Source organism: Anneissia japonica, unplaced genomic scaffold (assembly GCF_011630105.1).
Source record: "Anneissia japonica isolate Jap-2015-1 unplaced genomic scaffold, ASM1163010v1 scaffold288092_len240290_cov174, whole genome shotgun sequence".
NCBI classification, from domain to species: domain Eukaryota; kingdom Metazoa; phylum Echinodermata; class Crinoidea; order Comatulida; family Comatulidae; genus Anneissia; species Anneissia japonica.
The window spans coordinates 58,593-81,691 of NW_022688036.1; the positions used below are offsets into that span (position 1 = coordinate 58,593).

Below are 23,099 nucleotides of genomic sequence, written 5' to 3' on the forward strand. Positions count from 1 at the left end.
CTGCAGGCACCATTTGCAAATATTAATGTGACATAACCATAGACTTCTAATAATTTTTTTAAATAGCTCTATGCACGTACCAGTTTAAAAAAAAGAACCGTTATTTTTAACAATAACTTAAACATTGTCTATAAAACTGGTATGCCACACCGGCTCCCCAACACGGCATCGGTGGTTTCACTTTTTTCTGTACAATGATTGTCCAATGAGCAAACTTATAATAGTAGTAGAGATTAGTGCCCACTACCTTGTGCAATCACAACTTCCCTATTATTAAATTTAGGTGAAGAGCAAATTTAGGTTATGATTTTGTGGTGTCTTTTAAAGTGCTAACGTCGCAGACCTAAATATCTCAAAAACTGATCAGTGGATCTGAAAGAAACGTTCCAGAATGGTTCGTCATAATCTAAAGGAACAATGATTGAAGGCGCCCAGTGGCTACTGGCTCGCACATAACTAAAAATGCCAGTTGGGCCAGTTGGTAATATGATATTCGCTTTGTAAGCAAAAGTTCTCTGGTTCAAATCCCGATGGTGATTGACAGTAGTTTTCTATTATTGAATTGTTTTTTTCAGAAGGAAAATATGAAAGGACATTTTATGAAAGTTATTGTCGTAGACGTAAAAAAATGCTAAGCATAGCTCCTGTTCCAGGTATGATTATACTTTGTAACACATTTTCTGCGACAACTTATATGAAGGAATGTAATGCAGGGATCCCAGTTTAGAAAAAGTGATTTCCGGTATATGAAACATATGTGTAATTAGGCAAGACTTATTTTAGACCTTGTTGACGAACCCACTGCCCACAAATATTGAAGATTTCAAATAAAAATAACATTTTATTTTGGTTAATTAGCGCACCTACTGCAAACAAAAAAATTGGAAATTTCTGAAAACAAAATGTTTTTCCTAATTTTTACTACACCTGCCACTGCCTTGGAATATTCAAAAATGATATTTGTATTTCTTCCTAATTACATAAATTTAAAGCATTAAACCATCCCATTACTACCACAAAAAAAATTCAAAGAATAAAAATTTCTACATATTAGTAGACTCTATAATCGTTTCCATTATCCTTTGAAACTCCTAAATTGTCATAATTTTAGGGGGCTTCGCTCCTGGACCACTTATTGGCCCCCTGTTGGGGACCCCCTCGGGCAAATCCTGGCGCCACCTCTGCCCGTACTTTCAACACATCAAATTGTAATAGTACTGTTCTAAAACATAGATAAGTGTCTGTGATTCGGGTTTGGTATGCACTTCATAGAATTAGTTTTATGAACCCCCAAATTCAAGTTCCATAATACATTCTGAATTGGCAGAACACCAGGTTCCGTGGGAACCACAGCTCTACATTAGTCTCATTATGAGACTTAGGAGTGGAATTGTTTTGGCTGTGAAATTCTGTGTGTATTCATGAGTGTCTGGAAAAAAAACACAAACAACAGAAGAATTGCAGATTGAAGACATATTCTGTACCATAGGCACTTGTTGGAAATATATCGCAGTTGGAAAACAAGCACCTAATCACAAAATATTGCATGCTGCAGTTGGGGATGTAAATGTCATAGCCAGCTAGGCACATTTAATTTATTGACAAACTTCCATAATATCTATTCACAGTCCCATGAAAATATAGAAAGAATTACCACAGAAAGTGCATTTAAATTGTAATTCAAATGCCTTATGTTAATCCACTTTAAAAAAAAAACATGTTTATCCATTCAGTCTGTTAGACAGATCATTAGTACCCAATCTTGATTAGATGAAGCATGTTTTCAAACACATCAAAAATGCTATCAAATCAAAAAGTTAATTCTATAGACAATAATTGGAATACAAAGGAGAAAATTAACCTCCTACTGCCTAATTGAAGGCTTTCAACAATTGTTACAATATTTGTTGTTGAGTCGAGTGAGTTAAACCATGGAAGCTTGCGTAATATAATGATAATACCTCCATGGTTAAACGCAGATGATAGGTCTGCGTATGGGACAGTTACGTCTGTCAAAAAATATTCTCACAATGACCTTACCTGTCCGAGCTGACCTTTAACAAGTAATCCATTTCCTCAATCAGTCAAGGAAGTAATAATTGACATTATATGCAAATTTATTGACCGCTTGTCTTCATCGACAATTGTTGGCAGCAATGAAGTGTTGCTATGCTGTAACAGTGAAAGATGGAAGCATGAGCAAGTGTACGTTGCTGACGTGATTAATTTGGTGATGGGGTTTTGGAATGATCTTGTCGCACAAAGTGTGAAATTAAAAATTTTGCCAACATATTTTCATTCTTATTTAAAGTAATGTTTTTTTTAACACTGAAATGGAGAGCACTGTTGTTAGGAAAGAAAATGAACTAGGTACACTAGCCAAAACATGCATTCTTACTATTATTTAGTAATACTGAATTAAAATAATTGATTTTATGCACTTGCAGAAAGTCACTGTTTTTGTCCTTGGAACTTCTATCCCCTTTTTTCTATGTTTTTGCACAGCGGTTTTCTCTTTGATGTCATAATGATTGTTCTAAAGTTTTACTTTTTATAAGGCCTTTTCACAAAGTTTGTATTTTGAGTGAATCATTTTATTATACAATTCCTGAAAAAAACATAATAATAATAAAATAATAGCTTTCCATCTCTGTAAAAATTGTAAAATAGATATATATATATATATATGTATATGTATATTTATATATGTTTTATACAATTCCTAAAAAAACAAAATAATAATAAAATAATAGCTTTCCATCTCTTTAAAATTGTAAAATATATATATATATATATATGAGCTCTATATCTGTCTCTTATACACATCTTTTATATATAATATGTGTATGTATATATATATGTGTACATATATATATATATATATACGTTATGAATACTTCAAAAGTATTTAATGGTATTTTTTTTATGGAACATTAATTAACTATATCATATCTAAATTTTGTATTTTTCATACAACAAAAATAATTCTATTAGTAAGTATTTTAATGAGACATTTTTCATTTTTTTAATAATGAAACTTTAATTTTTAGATTTGAAGAATCCTATTTTGGATATGTTATCACTTTGGAAGAGTAAGTTTAAGTTTGGTTGTAAACTGTTTTCAATTTCTGTAAAAAGTTTTGAAACAATATAATTTTGTTTAGTTAATTTCCAATGTTTTAAAATGGAACTCTCCTCAAGAATACTAGAAATAGCCTACCTTAACAACTCTCAATTTACACCTTTTTTGAGTATGCAACGGTTCTATTATTTTTAAGGGGTGTTCTTCACATACTGAGGTTTGACTAAAACTGTTTTCAATTGTTGTTAAATTTTAGAAACAATATAATTTTTTTATTGTTAATTTCATATATTTTTAAAATGGAAAGCTCAAATAGAAATAGCTTAACTTAGAACAGCTACCTATGTGAACCTTCCCTGGGTATACAATGTTTGTATTGTTTTTGAGGAGTGTTTCACTGTTCCTGCACATACTATTAGTAAATTTGACTATTGTCAATTTATACATAATCTCATAACAGACTATCATGGATTTGTGCACTATTTTTGTTTTTCATTCTCATATTGGTGCAAATAATCCTTAACATTTTTATATGTTCATTTTCCTTTACAACAATTAATAAGATTTGACAAAAGCATTGAAAATAAATAGCCATTTACAGTAGATTTTTTATGTTGTTGGTAGATTAAATTCATCAATTGAATAAAAGTTATTTATAAATTTGAATTGATTAATTAGCATCCAGAATACCCATCAAACAAACTTTAGGTGTTGGAAATTTAGCATGTTTTTTTTCAGCAGGGGCGTACGGTGAAAAATCTAAGAGTGGGGGGGGTCGAAACGAAAGCGCAGGGGGCAAGCTGAACTCGGAGCAATTTAGCGAAGCTTTCAGAATTCGCGGGGTGTGTTATTTGATTTAAAGGGCACTTTCTTTAAAGGGGGGGGGTCGGCCGCACCCATCGCCCCCTCCCCCATGGTACGCCCCTGTTCAGCTATTTTAATTTTGTGAATTTTCCTCCCAAAACTTGAATAATTGGCTGAAATTAAGCCTTAAGTGAAAATAAACAAGCTATAGTCTGGGGCTGAAAATATTGCAGCCAGCCATCATGCAAAATGGGGCATCTCAGACACTTGACCTTTGTCCTTATGGACAAAGGTCAGAACCATTAATTACTGTATGCTATGACTCCCATGTGCACTATTGTAAGTTGATAACCCCCAAAAGTACTATATATTAAATATATATTTTTGTATTGTTAATAAAATACTTTAAAATGAAATTTATTTTTAAAATTTTCTGAATGAGAAAAAATGTTTTTTTTTTTTTGTGTAGGATGGAAGAGCGTGTTGGATCCCGGTAAGAAGTTTTTTTGTTTTTTGGGATTTTTTTATGATTGTGTGTATATTTGCTTTTTGGGCTATTAACTGTTTCCTTCCCTTGAAATATTTTGCCAAAAATATATTATAATTTTTGTTGTGGTTATTGTTATTAATGCTCTTGTTATTGCCCAAATACTGTATATACTATTGTTTTCTTGCTTTGATGCTCATGGTTCTAAAATTTGTTTTAATGTCTACAATATAAATGTCAAAAATACAGTGTAATAACACTACTTTTTTACTTTAATATTAATATTCCTTGAAGGTGAAGATGTTGATTTTTTGTCTTCAAAAAGCACAACCATCTACAATTCAGTGAAGGAAGCCATTGATTTACAACAGGAAGTATGTACTTTTTTGGGGGAAGGCAATTAATAATGCCATAGTGCTCTGAGACACTAATGTATTAATAATTGTTTCTCAATTTAATGAATTTACTCTGCGATATTCCCAGGAAGATTATTTGTTTGCAGATGTAAAGGAGGCCATCTTAATTTCCAAGAAATTCCTGATTTGGAACTTATTTCATTATAAGTGACGCTTATACATTCTGCATTTTTCTTGGTTAGTGCCAGAATCTCCGGCATTCTTAATACTTTATCGTGTTTTCCCTGTTCACATCATCTTCGCAGTTGTTGACGATGGAACAGTTGGACAGTTGTTGTTAATTCAAGTACATTTGTTTCCAATTATTACAGAATGGCTCATGGTTTTTAAATCGCATCGAGGCTCAAGCATTGCCAGAACTAGAAGACTTGTTAAGCAAAAATGTGAAATACATATGTGTAAGAGATGGTAAGTGTATAAGATTCATGTTTTATAACACTTCTGCCTATAAGTTAACAAATACCAGACCTGAAGGAAAATGACTAATATACTTATTTTGAACTTGACCACGTCAACTTATGATGCCGTCTGGAAAATGATGTGCTGCCCCTGACTCTTGGTTGTGCGAGGGTGTCGGCTCCTCTGTTATGCAAACAATCGTTGATGCTACAATTACTGTTCATACTCTTATATATTAATGGTGGTACTGTAAGATGTGTCAAAATAATAGCCAGATATATTAATAATTGTTATTGCCGTTAACTCTTTTGTTTGCTGCAGTCATCCATAATGTTTTGCTGCATTGTAAGATGGTCATTGATCTTTGATAATACGGTATAAAATATAAACGATAAGATACTACAACATCTTTTTTTTTTTTTTTTTTTGCAGGTCAAACTTCATTATACCGAGTCATCCTCTGTACTGCTGTGATAGCTTATTTTCTTGAACAAGCTCTCATGCATTGGAAAAAACTTTCTAGTGATGCCAATGATCAAGAGTTCTTAGCTCTTTATGGCAAGGCATTTTTGAGTCTGAGGAAAGCTGAATCTTTTCTTCAGAAAGAGAGTTTGATGAAAGTGCATCAACACTTGTTGTTGAAAGAAGCAACATGGCTGCAGTTTGCAGAGAACAACTTGCTCGAATTGCCAGCACTGACTGGTAAGAAGTACAAAACAGTCTGTGATATGAAATTTCAGTATGCTATGCAGTGTTCTCCCGAAGCCGTTTTAGCTGTCAATTTTACCAGTAAAAATAACTGACCAACCAGTAAAAATTGTGTGTTGGTAGAATAAAAAAGCACATTATTTGGTCTAGGTTGACTAGGCTGCCCTTCTTTCAATAAACGAACATCATTCCTTTCCAGGCCTAAGCTATGATTACGTATTATTGTTTTTTGAAGCCATTTAAATCCACTTAAAATTGGCAATATCTGAAGTTGTGTGCGCTTAGCTGGCTCTTTGGACAAATTTACCAGTAAAAATTTTTCAATTGGGAGAACACTGCTATGAATGCTGGATATTTTGTTTTACACGGTTTAGGACTTTCACAGTATATAATGTATAGGAAGTACAGGCTTTTTGTTCATACACAGTATGTATATTTATGAACATCCTACAGTAATTATTTCTACATATTGTATCTGTCAATTATAACATGCAAATTCCCTTAACCTTAGTCAAAGGAAGTAAACAAACTTTTGAGAATGTACATGTTATACATATCTGTAGAGCCTACAGTCCACCTACCTAACATACACTGCAACATGCACTCAGCTTACATATCGTTATATTCTGTAATGTTTTCATTCTTCCCTATAGTAGTAGGGGAGGGACGAGAATCTCATGTCTCCCTGATTTATAGATTTAGCCCACACCAGTGTGAAGAATTTCTGTGCACCTATGATGATAGAGACATTATAAGGCTAAAACTTTAAGCATCTGTGCCACGTTTGTATGCAGCATTATAGTAGAGAGCTACTAATACTGTTGTACTGTAGTCTATCTATATATTGTACACTGGAAGTAGCCATGCTAAATCGCAGAAACAGTCAACCAGTGACAGTTACAAAGTTGTATTTTTTTAAGGAAATTTTTTAAATGACTCTGTATTTCCCTTACAGACTTACATGTTAACAGTTCATTGATTGCTCCTGCTGAGAAGCTAATAAATTTTGACCAAAGATTAGGTCAATTATTGAGAAGGTCTGTGGATTGCAAGCAAGTAAGTTCCTATTGATTATTTGATCTGCAGTGCAAACCACGAATTGGCTAATATTAGATAACAGCCGTAAAATTTTTTACCAAAGCAGGTTTACACTTAGTCTTTGATTAATAATAATCAAATGCGAAAACGACTTATATGCTGTAGGCTATCAAATGTAACTTTGTTGTATTATTTATATTTATTTATAGAAGTCATTTTGGACATTGTCATGCAGTTTTGCTGTAATTTTTGGAATCAACCGCAGAAAAATTATAACTGTTTTAGAGCAGGCTGGTCTCAGGTCATTTGGTATGTACCATAATCTTAATATTCTATTTCATACTTACCCAAATAAACAGACTACACTATTACTATAACCAACCCCCCCCCCCCAAAAAAAAAGAAAAATAGAATCTTCCATCACTTTAATCCGTTACTATTAGGAAAATATAAACATAACCCTATAACATAAGCTAATCAAATATTAAGCAAACATATTTAAAAATATCTTTAATATGTTGAATATTGTGACTTTATCCAGATCTTGTGGGAACATGTTAATAGTTCTTTTTTAGCAATTACATAGTTGTTGATTTTATTCTCCGGTTGAATTTAAAGGATTGGCACTTCAACAAGAAGTTTACTCCATGTTTGCCATGGCCATTGGTATTGTGAGTCTGGCAGCATTATTGCCTGACTACCGTGGCTATACACAAATTCATGACAGATTAAATGCATGGCTGGATGAGAAGGAGAAAGCTAACTATGGCCTAGCCTCACAGCTTGAACTTGGCAGTAACTGGTTGGATGTGGCCTCTAAAATGTTTCAAGATGTTTGACTGTTATTGGATTAAAGCAGCAAAAAAATTAAGTCTACTTTAATTGGACAGTTTCTTCAATTTTAAGAGTTTTGCAAATGTTTATAAATGAGACATATTCACCCAGTGCTCTTTAAAAGTTTATGATGATTTTTAAAAGTTAGTAAGGTAACTCCAAGGAGTATTAAGTAGTATTCTTTAAGATATACTAAGTTGTTTTTATCCTAGCAGACTCAAACATTCTTATAATGTTGGCGAAAGTTAGTTGTACATCAGAAAATAACGTTAACACAACGCTACAGCAACATTCACACTAATTTCCAAGTACTGTACATTATGTATTTATGTTTTTACAAAAAAAAAAAAACGGTTTCGACACCAAACTGTAACATTATTATAACATGTCATATTTACCTATATATACCCAGATAAAGTCTTATGTTTTTATGACACCCAGATAATGAATTTTAAACTTGTTTTAATATTTGAAATAATTATGGTACTAGTTGTGTCAAATTCATAACTGCTTCGGTCAAGTTTCAAAGTAAGAATGAATCCAAAAATTTACAACCTTGGTTGTATCTGTAGGATAATGTAGGTATTGGTACCTCAGTGGCAAGTCCGGCCAAATGATTTGTAGATCAACTTAAAGATGTTCCCTAACTAAATGAACTAAAGGCAGTGACGTCAGATAGAATGAATGGAAAGTACAAGCCAAGTCAGTCTGAGAATGCTCTGCCTAAGTTTAAGACCTGATGTATTAAATTTAATGACTACAATTATTCGTTTATAATATAAAAAAAAAAACACCAAAAAAATAGTATGTAGCCAAGGAAAGCATACACTAATGTAAGAGTTATTGTTGCCAAATTATGAAAGATAAAATGTTTTATATTGTTGTGTAATGTTATTTTGATGTTTAATGTCAACAAATGAAATGCTTTTAAGGTAGTATAGGAATGAAAAGCTACCCAGAATATAAGCATATGGTAATAAAATATGCTATATTTGAAACATTATATTTTAAAGTTTTATACTGAGGAAATTTCGTAATCAGTAAATCGTAAAAGTGGCTTATTCATGTTATATTAAATAGAATCTATTTGTCAACTTCAGATTTAAGTGTTTGGTCTTGTATAGCTTTTTGATTTGTTAAAATGAATTACTGTATCTCCGTTTCTAAGAACAACATGGCTGGTGATCGCATAAGCAGATTTTACAGAAATATGTACAATTTCTGGACTTGATCATGCAAGGTCGCAATGTGACCTGATACAATGGATGGAGGTGGTGGTGTGGGTGGGGCCACTCGAACGTGGAAGAACATTAATTTATCGTGAAATGATGCAATAATAGGCCTGGTTGCTTTAACCATAGAGAATATAAAACTTGTCTGTTATATTTTCTTTATGCTTTAACTTACAGTAATTGGGCCTATTTCAGGCGTTTTCTCAATACGAAACGGTAAAATGCACTCACACGCAGGCCTCACCAGTTGAGAACCCTTAAAATATAAGCATTGGATGATCGTATTGACAACGTCACAGAGCCGGTTTGCATTCATCATCAGTGTTCTCCACCACGCGCGCTTGTATCGGTCTTTATGCATTTTATTGTTATTGTAAGTTTCCTGACTGTTAATCAAACATCTGTTTTCTATTCTACTTCTTTATTTCCTTCACCGTATTAGATTTGATTCAAAATTGTAAGTGCCTTACTTTTAAAGCTTAAACCATTAAGCTGTTGTATGCCTAAATTCTGTATAATATTTTGTTTGCTTTAGAATTAATGTACTGCAATAAAATTGTTAAGAATAGTATTATTTTATTGTTTAATATAACAGCATATAATATAACATAGCAGGTTGTTATGAATTTGCTTGTAACTTAAGATAAACATGTACACAGATGAAAAGAAGAAATTGGAATACGTAAAAAAACTTGTAGGTATATATTTACACAGAAACATTTAACGAAAAATATATTTTCGTAGTCTAGGGATATAATAATATACTATTACTATATATCGATTAAGAAGAAATGCGGCGTTGTAAAATTACAAATTTACACAAACGTAACCTAGCGTATATTGCGACGGTCGGTCGCTGTCTGACTCAAACATATCTGAACACCATGGTCTGTTTGATTGTCGGCAGCTGAAAAGATCGTCGTTGATGAACCAATTGCGACGGTATCCTTGGAATTTTCTCATGTATTTATTTTAACATTTTTAAAGTTTAAATATTAATCGAGTCGGAAATGTTAAACACTATTATTGTTAGGAAAGGATAGTTTTGGACGATATCATTGATATCAACGATATCATTGAGCTAATCTTGTCAACCGATAGTGTGTTGATTTGCGTTACCCAAAATTATTGCATAATATATAATTATGAATTTACTCAGTACACGGTGATATTTTTAATGTTCATTTAATGATTATATAATAATAATAATATATAATTATTATGATTATGTAATATATATTAAATAATTTACCCCGATTGAAAGAGGATTTGCATTTCATTACCTTGAATAAAGTATATAGTCGGAATAGAATAATGAACTTGATTTTAAACGTGTTTTTATATGTCACATTTTTACGTATGTTGAATTTTGTGAATTTCTGCTCCCATATTGTGTAGTCTAGTTTTTGTCTTGGATCGACAGTGTAGGCTGACTGTATGCAGCATATAGGCGGATTCAAGGGGGACCAACCCGACCCCCCCCCCCCCCCCCTTCAATTTGTCAAAATTTTAAAAAAAAATAAGAAAAAAGAAAATTCGACTAAAATTTTGAGTCTAGGAATGCCATTTCCTTCCACCTTGAGTTGCCATAATCATAAATTGTCGTACCTCACCCCCAACCATGGTGGGCTGAGGTAGTATAGACCCTCCACCTCTGAAAATCCCTCTCTGGGCCCCTCTATTTCAAATTCCTGGATCCGCCACTGATAGGCCTATATGCCGGGTGTTTTGTCGATCGACACTCATGATCAGTCGTGGTAAAACATTGTGCCTCAACCTGTGATTCAATTAAACCACTAAAAGCCCCGCTCCTTGTAAAGTGTTGATGTTAAGATCCCACAAATCAACACGTGCATTTGCGGGACGCCCGTATTCCAGCCATGTTCCAAAAAATAATTTTAAAAAAATACGTATTATCGCACAAGGATATTAAACAAATAATGTAATTATTAATAATTGGGCGATCATTTTTTTTTTTCCCGGCCCAGCCCCCTAACCGTCCCTGAGTAATGCTATAAACTATAATAAATATAACTAATTTTAAATGTTAAAGAAGAGGTGGAAAAACAGGGATCCGAACTCCGGGAATCATTGCTGCTTTTCGTTGAGGAACTATGCTTGAATGTATACTGTAACTTCTACAATATATACAGAGTGACTGATATCCAGCTGAGATGTTATTACGAGTTAGAACCCTTTCAGAGTCGAAGGCAATTCCAAATGATTATATCTGTAACTTCTGTGTCTTTTGTATCCATGATATTTGGTGTTTCTCTATAAAATACTCTCTACTAATTGGAGGTGTCAATTAAAGTCTCCTCATGTTTTGGGGGTTTCTGATTGGATCACAGAGAAATTCTTCTTCTATGATATAAAAACATGTTTATTCAACTACAGTATATTAATAATAAATAATAATAATACACATTTTTAAAGCGCCTATTAAAGCAAACAAAAACTTGCTTGTCACCGGCGCTATATTGATATTGTTTCCACGTTTGCATGGCGAAGTAATAATATATGTTAATGCTTGAGGTACGGTACACCACGAAAAGAACTGTTGTAGATTGGTTGAGGAAATTTCGACGTTTCCATTTAGTTGCTTCAATGTTGTCTTCAGGAGAATATATAATATATAGACACTCTTAATTTTGATGGATTATCCTACCTAATATTATTGAATCCTAATAATACATTACAATACATTGATACCATACAGGCCTATGCTGTAATACAGTAAACCGATATTATTGTTAGAATAAGTATGACTCCAGAAATAGAGAAAAATAATGAAAAGTTTTAGTCCCAACTGTACAAATGCCATTGTCTTTAAAGAAATACAAGAAAGTTCAATTCCAAACTCAAAGTAGATATTTTGTATAGATTGATAATTAATTTTCTAAAATAAAATATAGGCCTAGGCATATACATCGTAAAGCAAAATGACACCATACCGACACCATCCACAATTTTTTACGATTTATTCCAGCGATTCAGTCGACGTCGCACTTTATTTTCCAACATCGTTGCTAATAACCACATGGTTTCATTTCACAAACGTATGAAACAGTTGTGTCACCGCAGGATCCATACACTTCATCAGTCGTCAGATCAACACTAACGCAGTTGCCTGAAACGAGAGCGGTGGTAGACAGAGAAACGGCATTTCCATCGCTATCAAATACATCTGTTCCATCATTGGTCCAATCCACATAGTATTGAGATGACCAAGGAACTAGATCTAAAAGTAACGACTTTGTAGCATTGTAGTTTTCTTCGGTCACGTGCATAAATGTTGAAACCGCTGTATCATCGGAGAACTTCTCGCATGTCTTACTTGGTCCTATGTTTTGCCACTGCATGTCGTCTACGACTACTTTGATGCATCGGCTTCCAGGAATGGCGTACCAAGTAGATGGACAGCTACTGTCACAAACCACAATAAGAAACAGCAGCATTATGGATTTGACCTTTAATAGACAAAAAAAAATCATTTTGTGGATTTATTATTTAAAAAAACCTCGAAAGAGACGATTACAGTTTGGGAAGGAAAGGTCAAAGGTTAAGGTCATGGGAATTCTATTTGATTTTTACCCTCGAGCGTAGAAAAAAATAATACACGTCTTGCGTATTGTTCGGTATTCAGGCAGGAGGTGTGCACTTTAATTTTATTATTACTATTACTTAGGTCCTACTGTTTGCAAAAAGAAGATAAATCTTATTTCTGATACAGTCATTACCAAAATAGTGTCAATAAAAGAAACAACCCTTCAACAAAAATTATTTTATGTCGAATTACTGTTCTTTTATTTGTATTTTTAATTATTTCTATACTTTATTTTTATTTTTTTTATTTATTTCAATTTATTTTACATTTAATTTTTTTCAGCAAGCTGTTTTAAGGTTTCTTAGTTTTTGAGTTTAAAAAATGTAGGCCTAATATTGAAGTGTTCAAGTACGTCTGATTGTAGTTGTGAAAGTAAGTTACTTTTATGCCGCCCTAATGTACTTGGTAATTGCGATAGTGTGTTCATTTGAGAACTGTAATGCTTGAAATGCAGGTGAGAGTGGATCAGATCTAAAAATATGTCCAAACATATTCCATATCGACTCCGATATTCTGTGGGAAATTTGTTGGGATTTTGTAATAGTATATATATATATGAATTGCCTATTACGTTAGGCCATGTTGAGAATTCCTAGCAAATGTATGACATTATACGACTTTGCTAAAAACGTTGGTTTTGTCCAACTATTACTGTTGTATAAAAGAATTGATTAGTGCTTCATATACTTTTTTTCTAAGGAAATAGTTTTTTCAACCACACTTCTGTTTTCGAATACAATGGTAGCGAGTGTGTTTTCGTTTATCTATGTCTGTGTCAGTAAATGAACCGAGGAGTTTGTGTTTTGTTCCGATTTTCAACAATAACTTCACTTATATTTGAATCGTGCACTTACTGTTATCCCTTCGTTAACAATAGGTTTCATTTTAAAGTGCTTTAGTTATTTATTTTCTTTAGTTTTTACAGTAAAAAACAAATGAGAGATCTAAAATTGTTCTTGAAATGAATGAATCAAAAATTCACAACTCAAAAGATGTAGCTAGACGTTTCAATACTTACTTTACAAATATGGCCAATCACCTTGTTGACAAGCTGCCCCCTATGAGACATATATTATATAGCTATGCTTCTAAAGTTATCAAAGATTTTTATTCTTCCAAAGTTTTAAGTTCATTTACTCTTGAACCTGTTACAGAGGAATTCATTCTGAAACAGTTAGAAAACCTGGACCCTACTAAAAGTACCGGTCTTGATGGGTTACCCTAAAGATTTTTTTTAAAGACTGTGCCCATGTATCGGCTTCTCCTATTACTTATATTATAAATCTGTCCATCAATACGGGATATGTTCCGAGTGACTTAAAAATTGCTAAGGTCACCCCATTGTATAAAAAGAAATGCCGTAAAACCCAGAAAATTATAGGCCCATAAGCGTTCTAAATATTGTTTCTAAAATTCTTGAAAAATCTGTTCATATTCAGTTAGAACAATACATTGTTAACAATAATCTCATTTATCAATATCAGTCAGGTTTTCGACAAACTTATTCAACTGAAAGTACCTTAACTTAATTTAACTGATACAATCAAATTAAATAATTCCAAAGGCATACATACTGATATGGTCCTAATTGATTTATGTAGAGCATTTGATACTGTTGATCACGAGATATATGTGAGAAACTTGCTCTAATGGGCGTTACCTCCTTAGACTGGTTTCGTTCATATCTGACGAATAGGACCCAGGTTGTTAAAGTTGAAGATTCATTATCTGAGCCTATGGATATCACATGCGGGGTGCCCCAAGGTAGCATTTTGGGTCCCTTGCTTTTTTTTATGCTTTGTAAATGATATGATAGTATTAACCCTGAATGTAAATTACTCTTATATGCTGATGACAGTGCCATTGTATCTTGGCACAATGATCCAAATGTCGTTGCCGATAGACTTGGTAACGCTCTTAATTCATGTAGAATTTGGCTTATTGAAAACAAATTATCTATAAACCTCAGTAAAACGGAGTCAATAATTTTTTGTAGTAAAAAAAAAACTTAAACGTATAAAATCATTTGAAGTCACTAATGGTGGCCGTACATTAAAAGGTTCCCAGTCTGTCAAATATCTTGGTGTTGAACTCGATAATTCAGCCTCTGGAAATAATACTTGATATTGCCAAGAGTGTTATCAAGAAGGCAAATGCTAGACTATGGTTTCTTTACCGTCAAGCAAGGTGTCTTGACAAAAATACTAGAAAATTATTATCTATGGCCCTTATTCAATGCATTTGTGATTATTGTGCTTCTTCATGGTATGAAGGTATTGATAAAGTTTTGAAACAAAAACCGAAAATAAAATTATTCGGTTTATCCTTGATTTTGGACCACGGACACATGTAGGTCACAAAGAGCTGTCCAGCCCTGGTCTACTTAAGGTTGAAGATCGAGTTAAATTTTTAAGACTTTGTAATGTCCATAAGATTCTTAATAATAAGGCAGCTCCATATCTTTCTGAGCAATTTACGCGAGTTTCTGAAATTCATACACAACACTCGTCAACATAAAGTCAATTTGGTTGTACCTCTGCTTAAAGGAAATAATCAGTCTCATTCTACCTTTTTCGTTTCGGATCAATGACTGGAATGCTCTCCCAACTAATTTAAAATTAATTACTAATATGGCTACATTTAAAGTACACATCAAAAAACTGTATGAACGCAATAGTGCTCAATTGCAATAATTACAATTGAGTACTGTTGCGTTCTATCTAAATAATTAGATAATTGGGTGCATCTTGGTTTTTAAATGCTGTTCTTTTTCTTTTTAATATGTATTAATTTTGATAACTTTCATGATTTTTAATTGTGCAATGTGCACCCCATTGGAAATCGGCTGGATTCCCGGCCTAATGGGTGTTCCAGATCCTCGTTGTGTTTGATAATTGTAAAAAAAAATTCCTAAATTTTTTTTATTTCTATATTTTATATTTTACATATGAGCATCGAATAAATTCAATTCAATTCAATTACTGAAATCGATCTCTTTAAGTCGTCGAAAATCGACATCATCTGCGAATGCTGTTTCTTCTGTCATACCATTATTGGTAATTTTAGGTGAAAATGTCTATAGGACCGTTCTAAGGAGTGTCTGTATTGCGGTTATACGGGTCAATTCCACTCCAGAGCAGCAACAGCTTGCGACAATCGCTAGAAAAACACAAAACTAACCTATTTTGAATTCGCCTGTGAGCGTACACAACAGCAATACGATAATGTTTACGAATAGTGTGCGAGCTGTAATCATCGTTGACAACTTGGATAATTAAAAAACACGATAGGTATTGACGCAATCGCGACTAATGCCAATAATAATGCAAACTGCACTTTTTCTCACTTGGCTGACTGTAAATCTAAATTTAATTGATTTGGTATTCTAGAACACAAGTTTATTAACAACCAATGAAAATGGTATGGCAATAAGCATTTTATATTCAACCATTTCTGCCCGTCTACATGTGAAAATAATGTTCCTTGTTGTGTATGCTATAAAAAAAAAATGCTGTCATAAATATCAATAAAGTACTACTAAGCCTATAAAGTACTTCCCTATATAATAAGAATAATAATAATAATAATAAGAATAATAATAATAATAGGCCTAATAATAATAATAATAAACTTTATTTAACCACGGTAAACTAATTGATCACCTCAATGGTGTTTTGATCAATGCTGTAACAGACATAATCAAACTTAACTAATGTTAAATAAAGAATAATATTAATTACAGGAAATAAAAGGAAACTATTAAAACCAAATTAGGAAACAAAAACTAAAACTACAAAATACGAAAAATTATTGTAATACATAAAAATGTGCTAATCTCAATATCGGGTGTGAAATTCAGAAAGCTATAATATCAAACTCATCCATTAGACTGACTAATACCGATTGAAAATTATGTAAACATTTGCACACGAACCTACTGGCTGGCCCTCCAACTAATACACTGGGGTTTGTTTTTTTAATACAGTAATATTTTGCCAAGGGTCAGTGTTCTTATAATTGTGCCATCTTTAGACTCAAAATGTTCTTATTTTGTTCTGATTTTAAACACGCTTCAAAGATAGAAAATGATTATTAAACAACAGTAGGCATACCGGTATCTTATTCTAGTGTATATCATTCTCACCTACTGCACATAAGGTAAAGTTATGACCAACATAATTTTAGTGCTTTTTATGGGTTTTTATAGTTTGTTTAATAAAAACATTATTTGACATTTTACCTAAGCCTCAATTTGTTCTTATTTTGTTCTTGTTGTGCAATTTTAGCTTAAGTGTTCTTATAAATTGCGTTCTTATATATATAAAAAAAAAGTGTAGTCATTTACAGGTCAGAATGAAGTCATACGGAGAACTGCTACAATAGGCCTACCGAAACGAAACTGGAGTTGCTTTTGATGATTTACGTCAAGGCCGTTTGTGAATGGATAACAGAAAATTAATAAACTGGAGATTGGCAGTATGGTTAATATTCACTCTACCTTGACGCTATTACTGAAGTTTATTGAATACAAAAGCTTTTAAAAGATTTCTAACGTACAATTATATTGAATTGCAGACAAGTACATTGATTTTTGAGTTTATCCATCAAAAAATGTTGAAATAACTTGGTTCCTTCACAGTAGAATTTCAACATACCAGCCGTATACTTATTTAAATGATCTGATGGTCTAGAGGTCTTTCTTTATTAGTAAATAGGATTATGCCTATTTAAATTTTAGATTGTAATAGAGCCCTGCTCTGGGACACTTTTGTGAAGAATCTTGATATAAGTGTCAGTAAATATTATGAATTAATTTTCTTAAACAAGACAAACTAACTTGAAATTAAATGTTGATAGTTTTGACATTCCAATCATGAAGGGCTAGGTGTAATCAGGGGCTGAAATAGAGGGGAGCCAGGAAATGACTTTTACAAATGGAGAGGGAGTATGTATATATATAATTTAGAGGGCCAGGCCGGCTTTTTGCATTTGAATCATCCGCCACTGGTAATTATCCCCCAAAATTACTTGAAATGATGTTCAAAAGGGTAATGTCACTTAGTCATATCTTCAGAGAGGGGTGTGCGATGGGTGCGAAACATGAATGGTTTCCGTGTGACGACATTGAAACTTTGGTCATTTACTTGATCCTCCGTAATCAAAATTTGATCAAAACAATAAGTGTGGTGAACGTATTTTCAGTACAGTGGCGTATCTGGGGATGTGCGGAGAGACGCACATATCCCCACCCCCTCCTCCCCCACCCTACACTGCAAAAGAAGAAAGTTTACGCTTTTCCAGTCTCTCCCTCCCCCACCTCCGCACTGCATGGAAATATGAATATATATAAAAATCATCTATTTTATTTTGCCAGCTACCGCCTCCCCCTCTTTACCATCACTAACACACATTTCTCTTAGACACGCCGCTGTGTTTCAATAGCTAGCCTATTTGTTTTGTGCACTACTAAATTTCGAGTAATTCTATCTAAATATAGTATCCTATTTAGACCTACTTACGTTTTCCATGGTGTGATAAAGTGTCGGTTTATAGATCGTTAATATATTTAAGAATAAATATTATAATGATCTCTGGCCTTGATATGTCTTCTGAATTAATATGAGAGCGTTTTATATTCACCGGTACCCAATCATGCCTATAGGATTATTAATATTATAATTGGAATGAATGCTCTGATGTGGGGATTGGATGTCTCTCCCTTTTATCACTGTTTTTTAACTGAAAATGAATAATTCCTAAAATGAAGTGAAAAAAAAGAAAAAAACAAGTAAGAGTAATAAGAAAAAAGGCCCTCATTCATTGATACTGCAAAACAAATAAAAGAGGACTTAGAACCATGGTTGAAAAAAAAATGGATCCTCTGCCGGGAAATAGCACATGCATACTTTACAAAAATGAATGTCCCTCACTTTAAAAGGGTAATACATTTAGATTGCAAATAGTCAAGTCATCATCATCATCATCATAATCACCACTACCACCACCATTATTATTATTATTATTATTATTATTATTATTATTATTATTATTATTATTATTATTATTATTATTATTATTATTATTATTATCATTATTATTATTATTATTATTATCGTTATTACTATTATTGTTATTTTTATTACTATTATTATTATTATTATTATTATTATTATTATTATTATTATTATTATTATTATTATTATCATCCTCATCGTCATTAAGGAATGGCGCATTAGAAATCGAATAATGAATTGTTTTTTTATACCACTCCAGGTGGCGTTTTACATATAAACATTACTCAATGGACTACGAAGGAAACTTTACAATTAGTAACAAATGTAAGTACAGCATTGAACATTTGCATCGTTAATTCACTAGTTAATGGGAATTCTGTCATCATTCTATGGTTATTATTTTGACTACGTTTGTTAGGCATCCGCATTGAAGGCATTGACAATTTCCTCGACAGAAGCATGCACTGACATGGCTGCATTTTATTCAGCAACATACATTCCAAGTGACTCGCTAAAACCACCAAAGACCTGAAACTGCCTAAAATACAGTAATTACAGCTTGGGGCTTGTCAACTTCCGTTCGTTGTTTACATTGTAGATTCGTATATGTTTGTTTTTTTTTTTGGTTTTTTTCATTGACAATATATGCAATTTATTACTAAGAGCCTATTACTGGTACACAACTGTCAATCCTGAACAATCGAAATTTGTTATAGCCCGACAAAAATATTTCTATATTATTTTTAAAGGACAGCGAAAGTGATCAGGGTAGGCCCAATTAATGACACCAAATGTCTTTATCAACATTGATATTAATATCTTCATGGATGTGTACTTCCATGACAAAAAGGTACTACTGTAGTGACGGTTCAAGAAGTTCGAAATAGAGGGGATCCAGGAGACTTTCACAATGGATTTATGATTATGTCACCTCAATGGTCCATGCTCTAGATGGCCGGAAACAACTTAAATATGAATAAAATTTTCATTTTCTTCTCCGTTTTTGAATATTTTTGAATAATTTAGGCGGTGGCCGGTTGCCGGTTGCACAATTCCCCTTTTTGAATATACAGAGCAGTTCAACATTTAATATAGGACTGTAATAATAATAATAATAATATTAATAATAATAATAGACCTAATTATAATAATAGACCTAATAATAATAATAATAATAATAATAGGCATAATAATAATAATAATAATAATAATAATAATAATAATAATAATAATAATAACAATAACAATAAGAATGATAATAATAATAATAACAATAACAATGATAATAATAATGAAAAGTTATATAAAGTGCCGGTATCCCTTTAAGAGGAAATGCTCATGGTGTCCCTCTAAAACTCGTAAAGAAAGTCGAAATGTGAAATATATTTACATTTATAATACATTTGAAATAAAGATAGGCCTACATTTTTAAAAACAGACATGAGCCGTACATGTCTGAGACTCTCTCTATGTGGCCATGTGTGCACGGATATTTATTTATTTATTCATTACCAATTCGACATATAGGCCTAGATGAATAATATGAAATGCAAGACATAGACAAGGCCCGACACCAATGGTGGTTCACTGATCATATGATAAAATGTAGTTCATACATTCATTCATAAAGTAAAATCAATACAAAAAAGCGTGAATTTGAAAACAGTGTTAGCAAGAGGGCTCACAGTTTTTAATAAAAGATAGGGCAGCAGACCATTTAACAGAAAATGGCGCTAGGAGGAAGAGTTTTCTACAATTTAGCTGCCTTAATAAAAACCGATTACGCCCCTTTTCCCCCCAGTTTTTAAATATTCAAAAATCTGTATCTCATTCACCGTTCCCCAGTTTTTCGTCAAACAACTTTTTTCTGTCTTTGAAAAATCAATTCTACAACATATCATTTTTTTTTTCCTCCGGAGCCTGACTTTAAATCGACATTACTAGCCAATTTAAGAGTCTATGTATGAATAAGAATATAGCACTGGTATAATTTAACTGTCTTTTAATTGACAGGAAAACAATTTTGTCATTCATATTGTAAGCTTGTAACTTACTTAAATATAATTATTCAGTTATGAAATTAAATTCTTTATCTTTCAGCTCAAGAAAGACAGTGTATATTTAAATTTTAAATTGGACCTCATTGGAAATGGGCTTGACTCCGGACTAATGGACGTTCCTGGTGCTCACTACGGTAATTTTTACTTTTCTTGATCTCAATCTATTTGTTATCTTGCTTATGCATGTTGAGCATCGAATAAATTCAATCAATCAAAAAATATTATATCATGAAAAATGTTTGTAGGAAGATTATAGATATAGTATTATATTTATTGTTTATTGTCTATATATTCATTTCTAGTACAATAGTACACATTTTATAAATTTTATGTACCCGTGACAATCAGAATGCTAACATTATTTGTTTGCGCTATTGCGATCTACTAGTCCTGTCCAATGCCATGTATTTAATAATCCTCACATCATTCCGTGGTATGATGATACTATATAGATAATTAATATTTAATATGATTATGCTGATATGATAAGAATTGTGAAGCACTATTATGTTGTACCAGCAGCATTGTCCATTATCATATATAACTGGTTGAGGTGCTCCCCTGGAAGGGGGAGGGGAGGGTGACAACCGTCCTGCCTCCCACCCTAAATCTTTTAAAATGGTAAAAAATTGGAGAAAAAAAGAAAATTACATTTAAATTTAAAATCTGAGAGTGGCATTTCTGGACATCTAGAGGTGCCATAATCGAAACGTTTATTACCTCAGCCCCATCCATGGTGGGGAATGAGGTGGTGGGAACCCTTCATATGGCAAAGTCCCTCCCCGTAGGCCCCTTTATTTCAAACCTACTGGCTCTGCCTCTGTTTTTATTTATGTATTATTATGTTTTGATGATACTCCGTTATATTCTTTCTCTGTTTCCTAATCTTTTCTCAATATTTTTCTATTCCAGTGATGTAGACAAAGAAGCCACAACTGTCAGTAAAAAATGTGAAAGGGCAACCGAACTTACCAATTATTCGTAGATAGCCAAAAATTGTGTAATCTCAAAAAAATAATGTTAGCAATATGTAATAATTCTTGTAGGCTTTATGTTTATTAATATTGTATTATTGCTGCTAATATTTATCTTATTGAGGAAGTAACCCGTTTGTTGTAAAGAATGTAGACATGTACGATAATAAGATATAACATTTTGCGGATTAAAATGAGATTTATTGATATTTGCCAGATGAACATTATATAGGCCTACAGTATATAAACATAAAATGTATATATATATATATATATATATATATATATAATCACAACTTGATTTCAATGATTGAAAATAAATATCAAATGGAATTGTGCATTTCTTTTCATCTTATTTAATATCTATGTTTACTGTAATAAATCCAATAGCTAAAATATCCTTATTATGATAAGCTTATATACTTAAACCAAAAAGTGAAGAATTGCTTCATCAATATGTAGGCCTACTACTTTATCTAATAAACTAGCAATTCTTTCGAGGACGCCCTTAACAAAAACATAAAACCGGAAATGACGTGGTTGCTAAGCAACAAGCTCATGCATAATCATGAATATTCAGTGACACCTGTTATAATTAGACTAACAATAAAATCTTTTTGGTCGATTTTGTCAAAACTGAGCTAAAAGTTTTTATTGTTAGTCTAATGAGCACAGGTGTTACTGAATATGCATGAGCTGTAGCCTAGCAACCGACGTCATTTCCTGTTTTGTAAAATTCGACAGCACCTTGCTCTGAAAAGTTTCGTAACTTTTTGGTGTCATGTAAATATGTTTTGAAAGAGTGTTTATAAGATATAGTAGCCTGTAGTAGTGCTATATTCGAATCGAAGCGATTATAATATATTTAATTCGATTATATACTGAATAATAATCATGAAATATATAATATTATTATTAATGTAATTACGAAAAAAGAAGTACGCACTATGATGTATTATAAATTACACTACAGTGTACATTTATTTCTTACATACTCGGAAATTTTACATCAGAGCTATATAAACGTAATATAAATAGAATATAAAGATTTTAGTTTTATATAATATAATATAATATATATATAATGCCTAGGCCTAATTATATTTAACTATGTAATATCATTCGAGAATTACTTGCTCGTTGTATAAGAAACATAATTGGCAAATTTAATTCCATTCCGGCAATCCAGTGAAATAAATCCTAATAAATGTCCACGCGATTGAATTAAAACCACATAAATCCGGCTATTGATAGCATCTTGTGTTCCGGCAATTTAATACACATCGTGTTCCGCTGACAATGATTGTACATCGACTTCGCACTTATTGATGTATCGGTAGATTTGACCTAAGACACTGAAATAAAAGAGATTGAACTAGTGAGAAATGCATTCAAACTATTTTCATTTTGTCAACTGTGTTAATATAGGCCTAATTAAGTATAA

General features: G+C 32.4%; 2 protein-coding genes and 1 long non-coding RNA gene across 3 annotated transcripts in view; 2 read left to right on the forward strand and 1 right to left on the reverse strand.

The window, feature by feature from the left end:
• LOC117121167 (protein mono-ADP-ribosyltransferase PARP4-like) overlaps positions 1–10,319 on the forward strand; it is a 67,404-nt gene extending 57,085 nt beyond the window's left edge. The window contains exons 51-59 of the mRNA XM_033266275.1: positions 576–653; positions 3,051–3,092; positions 4,356–4,379; positions 4,668–4,747; positions 5,101–5,197; positions 5,621–5,890; positions 6,852–6,952; positions 7,144–7,243; positions 7,553–10,319. Coding sequence (XP_033122166.1) covers positions 576–653; positions 3,051–3,092; positions 4,356–4,379; positions 4,668–4,747; positions 5,101–5,197; positions 5,621–5,890; positions 6,852–6,952; positions 7,144–7,243; positions 7,553–7,773 — 1,013 coding nt within the window. The 3' untranslated portion in view covers positions 7,774–10,319. The remainder of the gene's footprint in view (positions 1–575; positions 654–3,050; positions 3,093–4,355; positions 4,380–4,667; positions 4,748–5,100; positions 5,198–5,620; positions 5,891–6,851; positions 6,953–7,143; positions 7,244–7,552) is intronic.
• A 1,588-nt stretch (positions 10,320–11,907) lies between these two features.
• LOC117121161 lies at positions 11,908–18,282 on the reverse strand. Its single transcript, XM_033266263.1, has 2 exons — positions 18,127–18,282; positions 11,908–12,470 (listed from the first exon to the last, which is right to left on the reverse strand). The coding sequence occupies exons 1-2, from the start codon at positions 18,133–18,135 to the stop codon at positions 12,030–12,032; spliced, it is 450 nt and encodes a 149-aa protein (XP_033122154.1). The 5' UTR covers positions 18,136–18,282; the 3' UTR covers positions 11,908–12,029.
• Positions 18,283–18,810: 528 nt separating this feature from the next.
• LOC117121143 lies at positions 18,811–22,272 on the forward strand. The gene is made up of 3 exons (XR_004447483.1): positions 18,811–18,945; positions 20,722–20,815; positions 21,594–22,272. It is a non-coding gene; the product is annotated as an uncharacterized LOC117121143 (long non-coding RNA).
• The last annotated feature ends 827 nt before the right edge of the window (positions 22,273–23,099 follow it).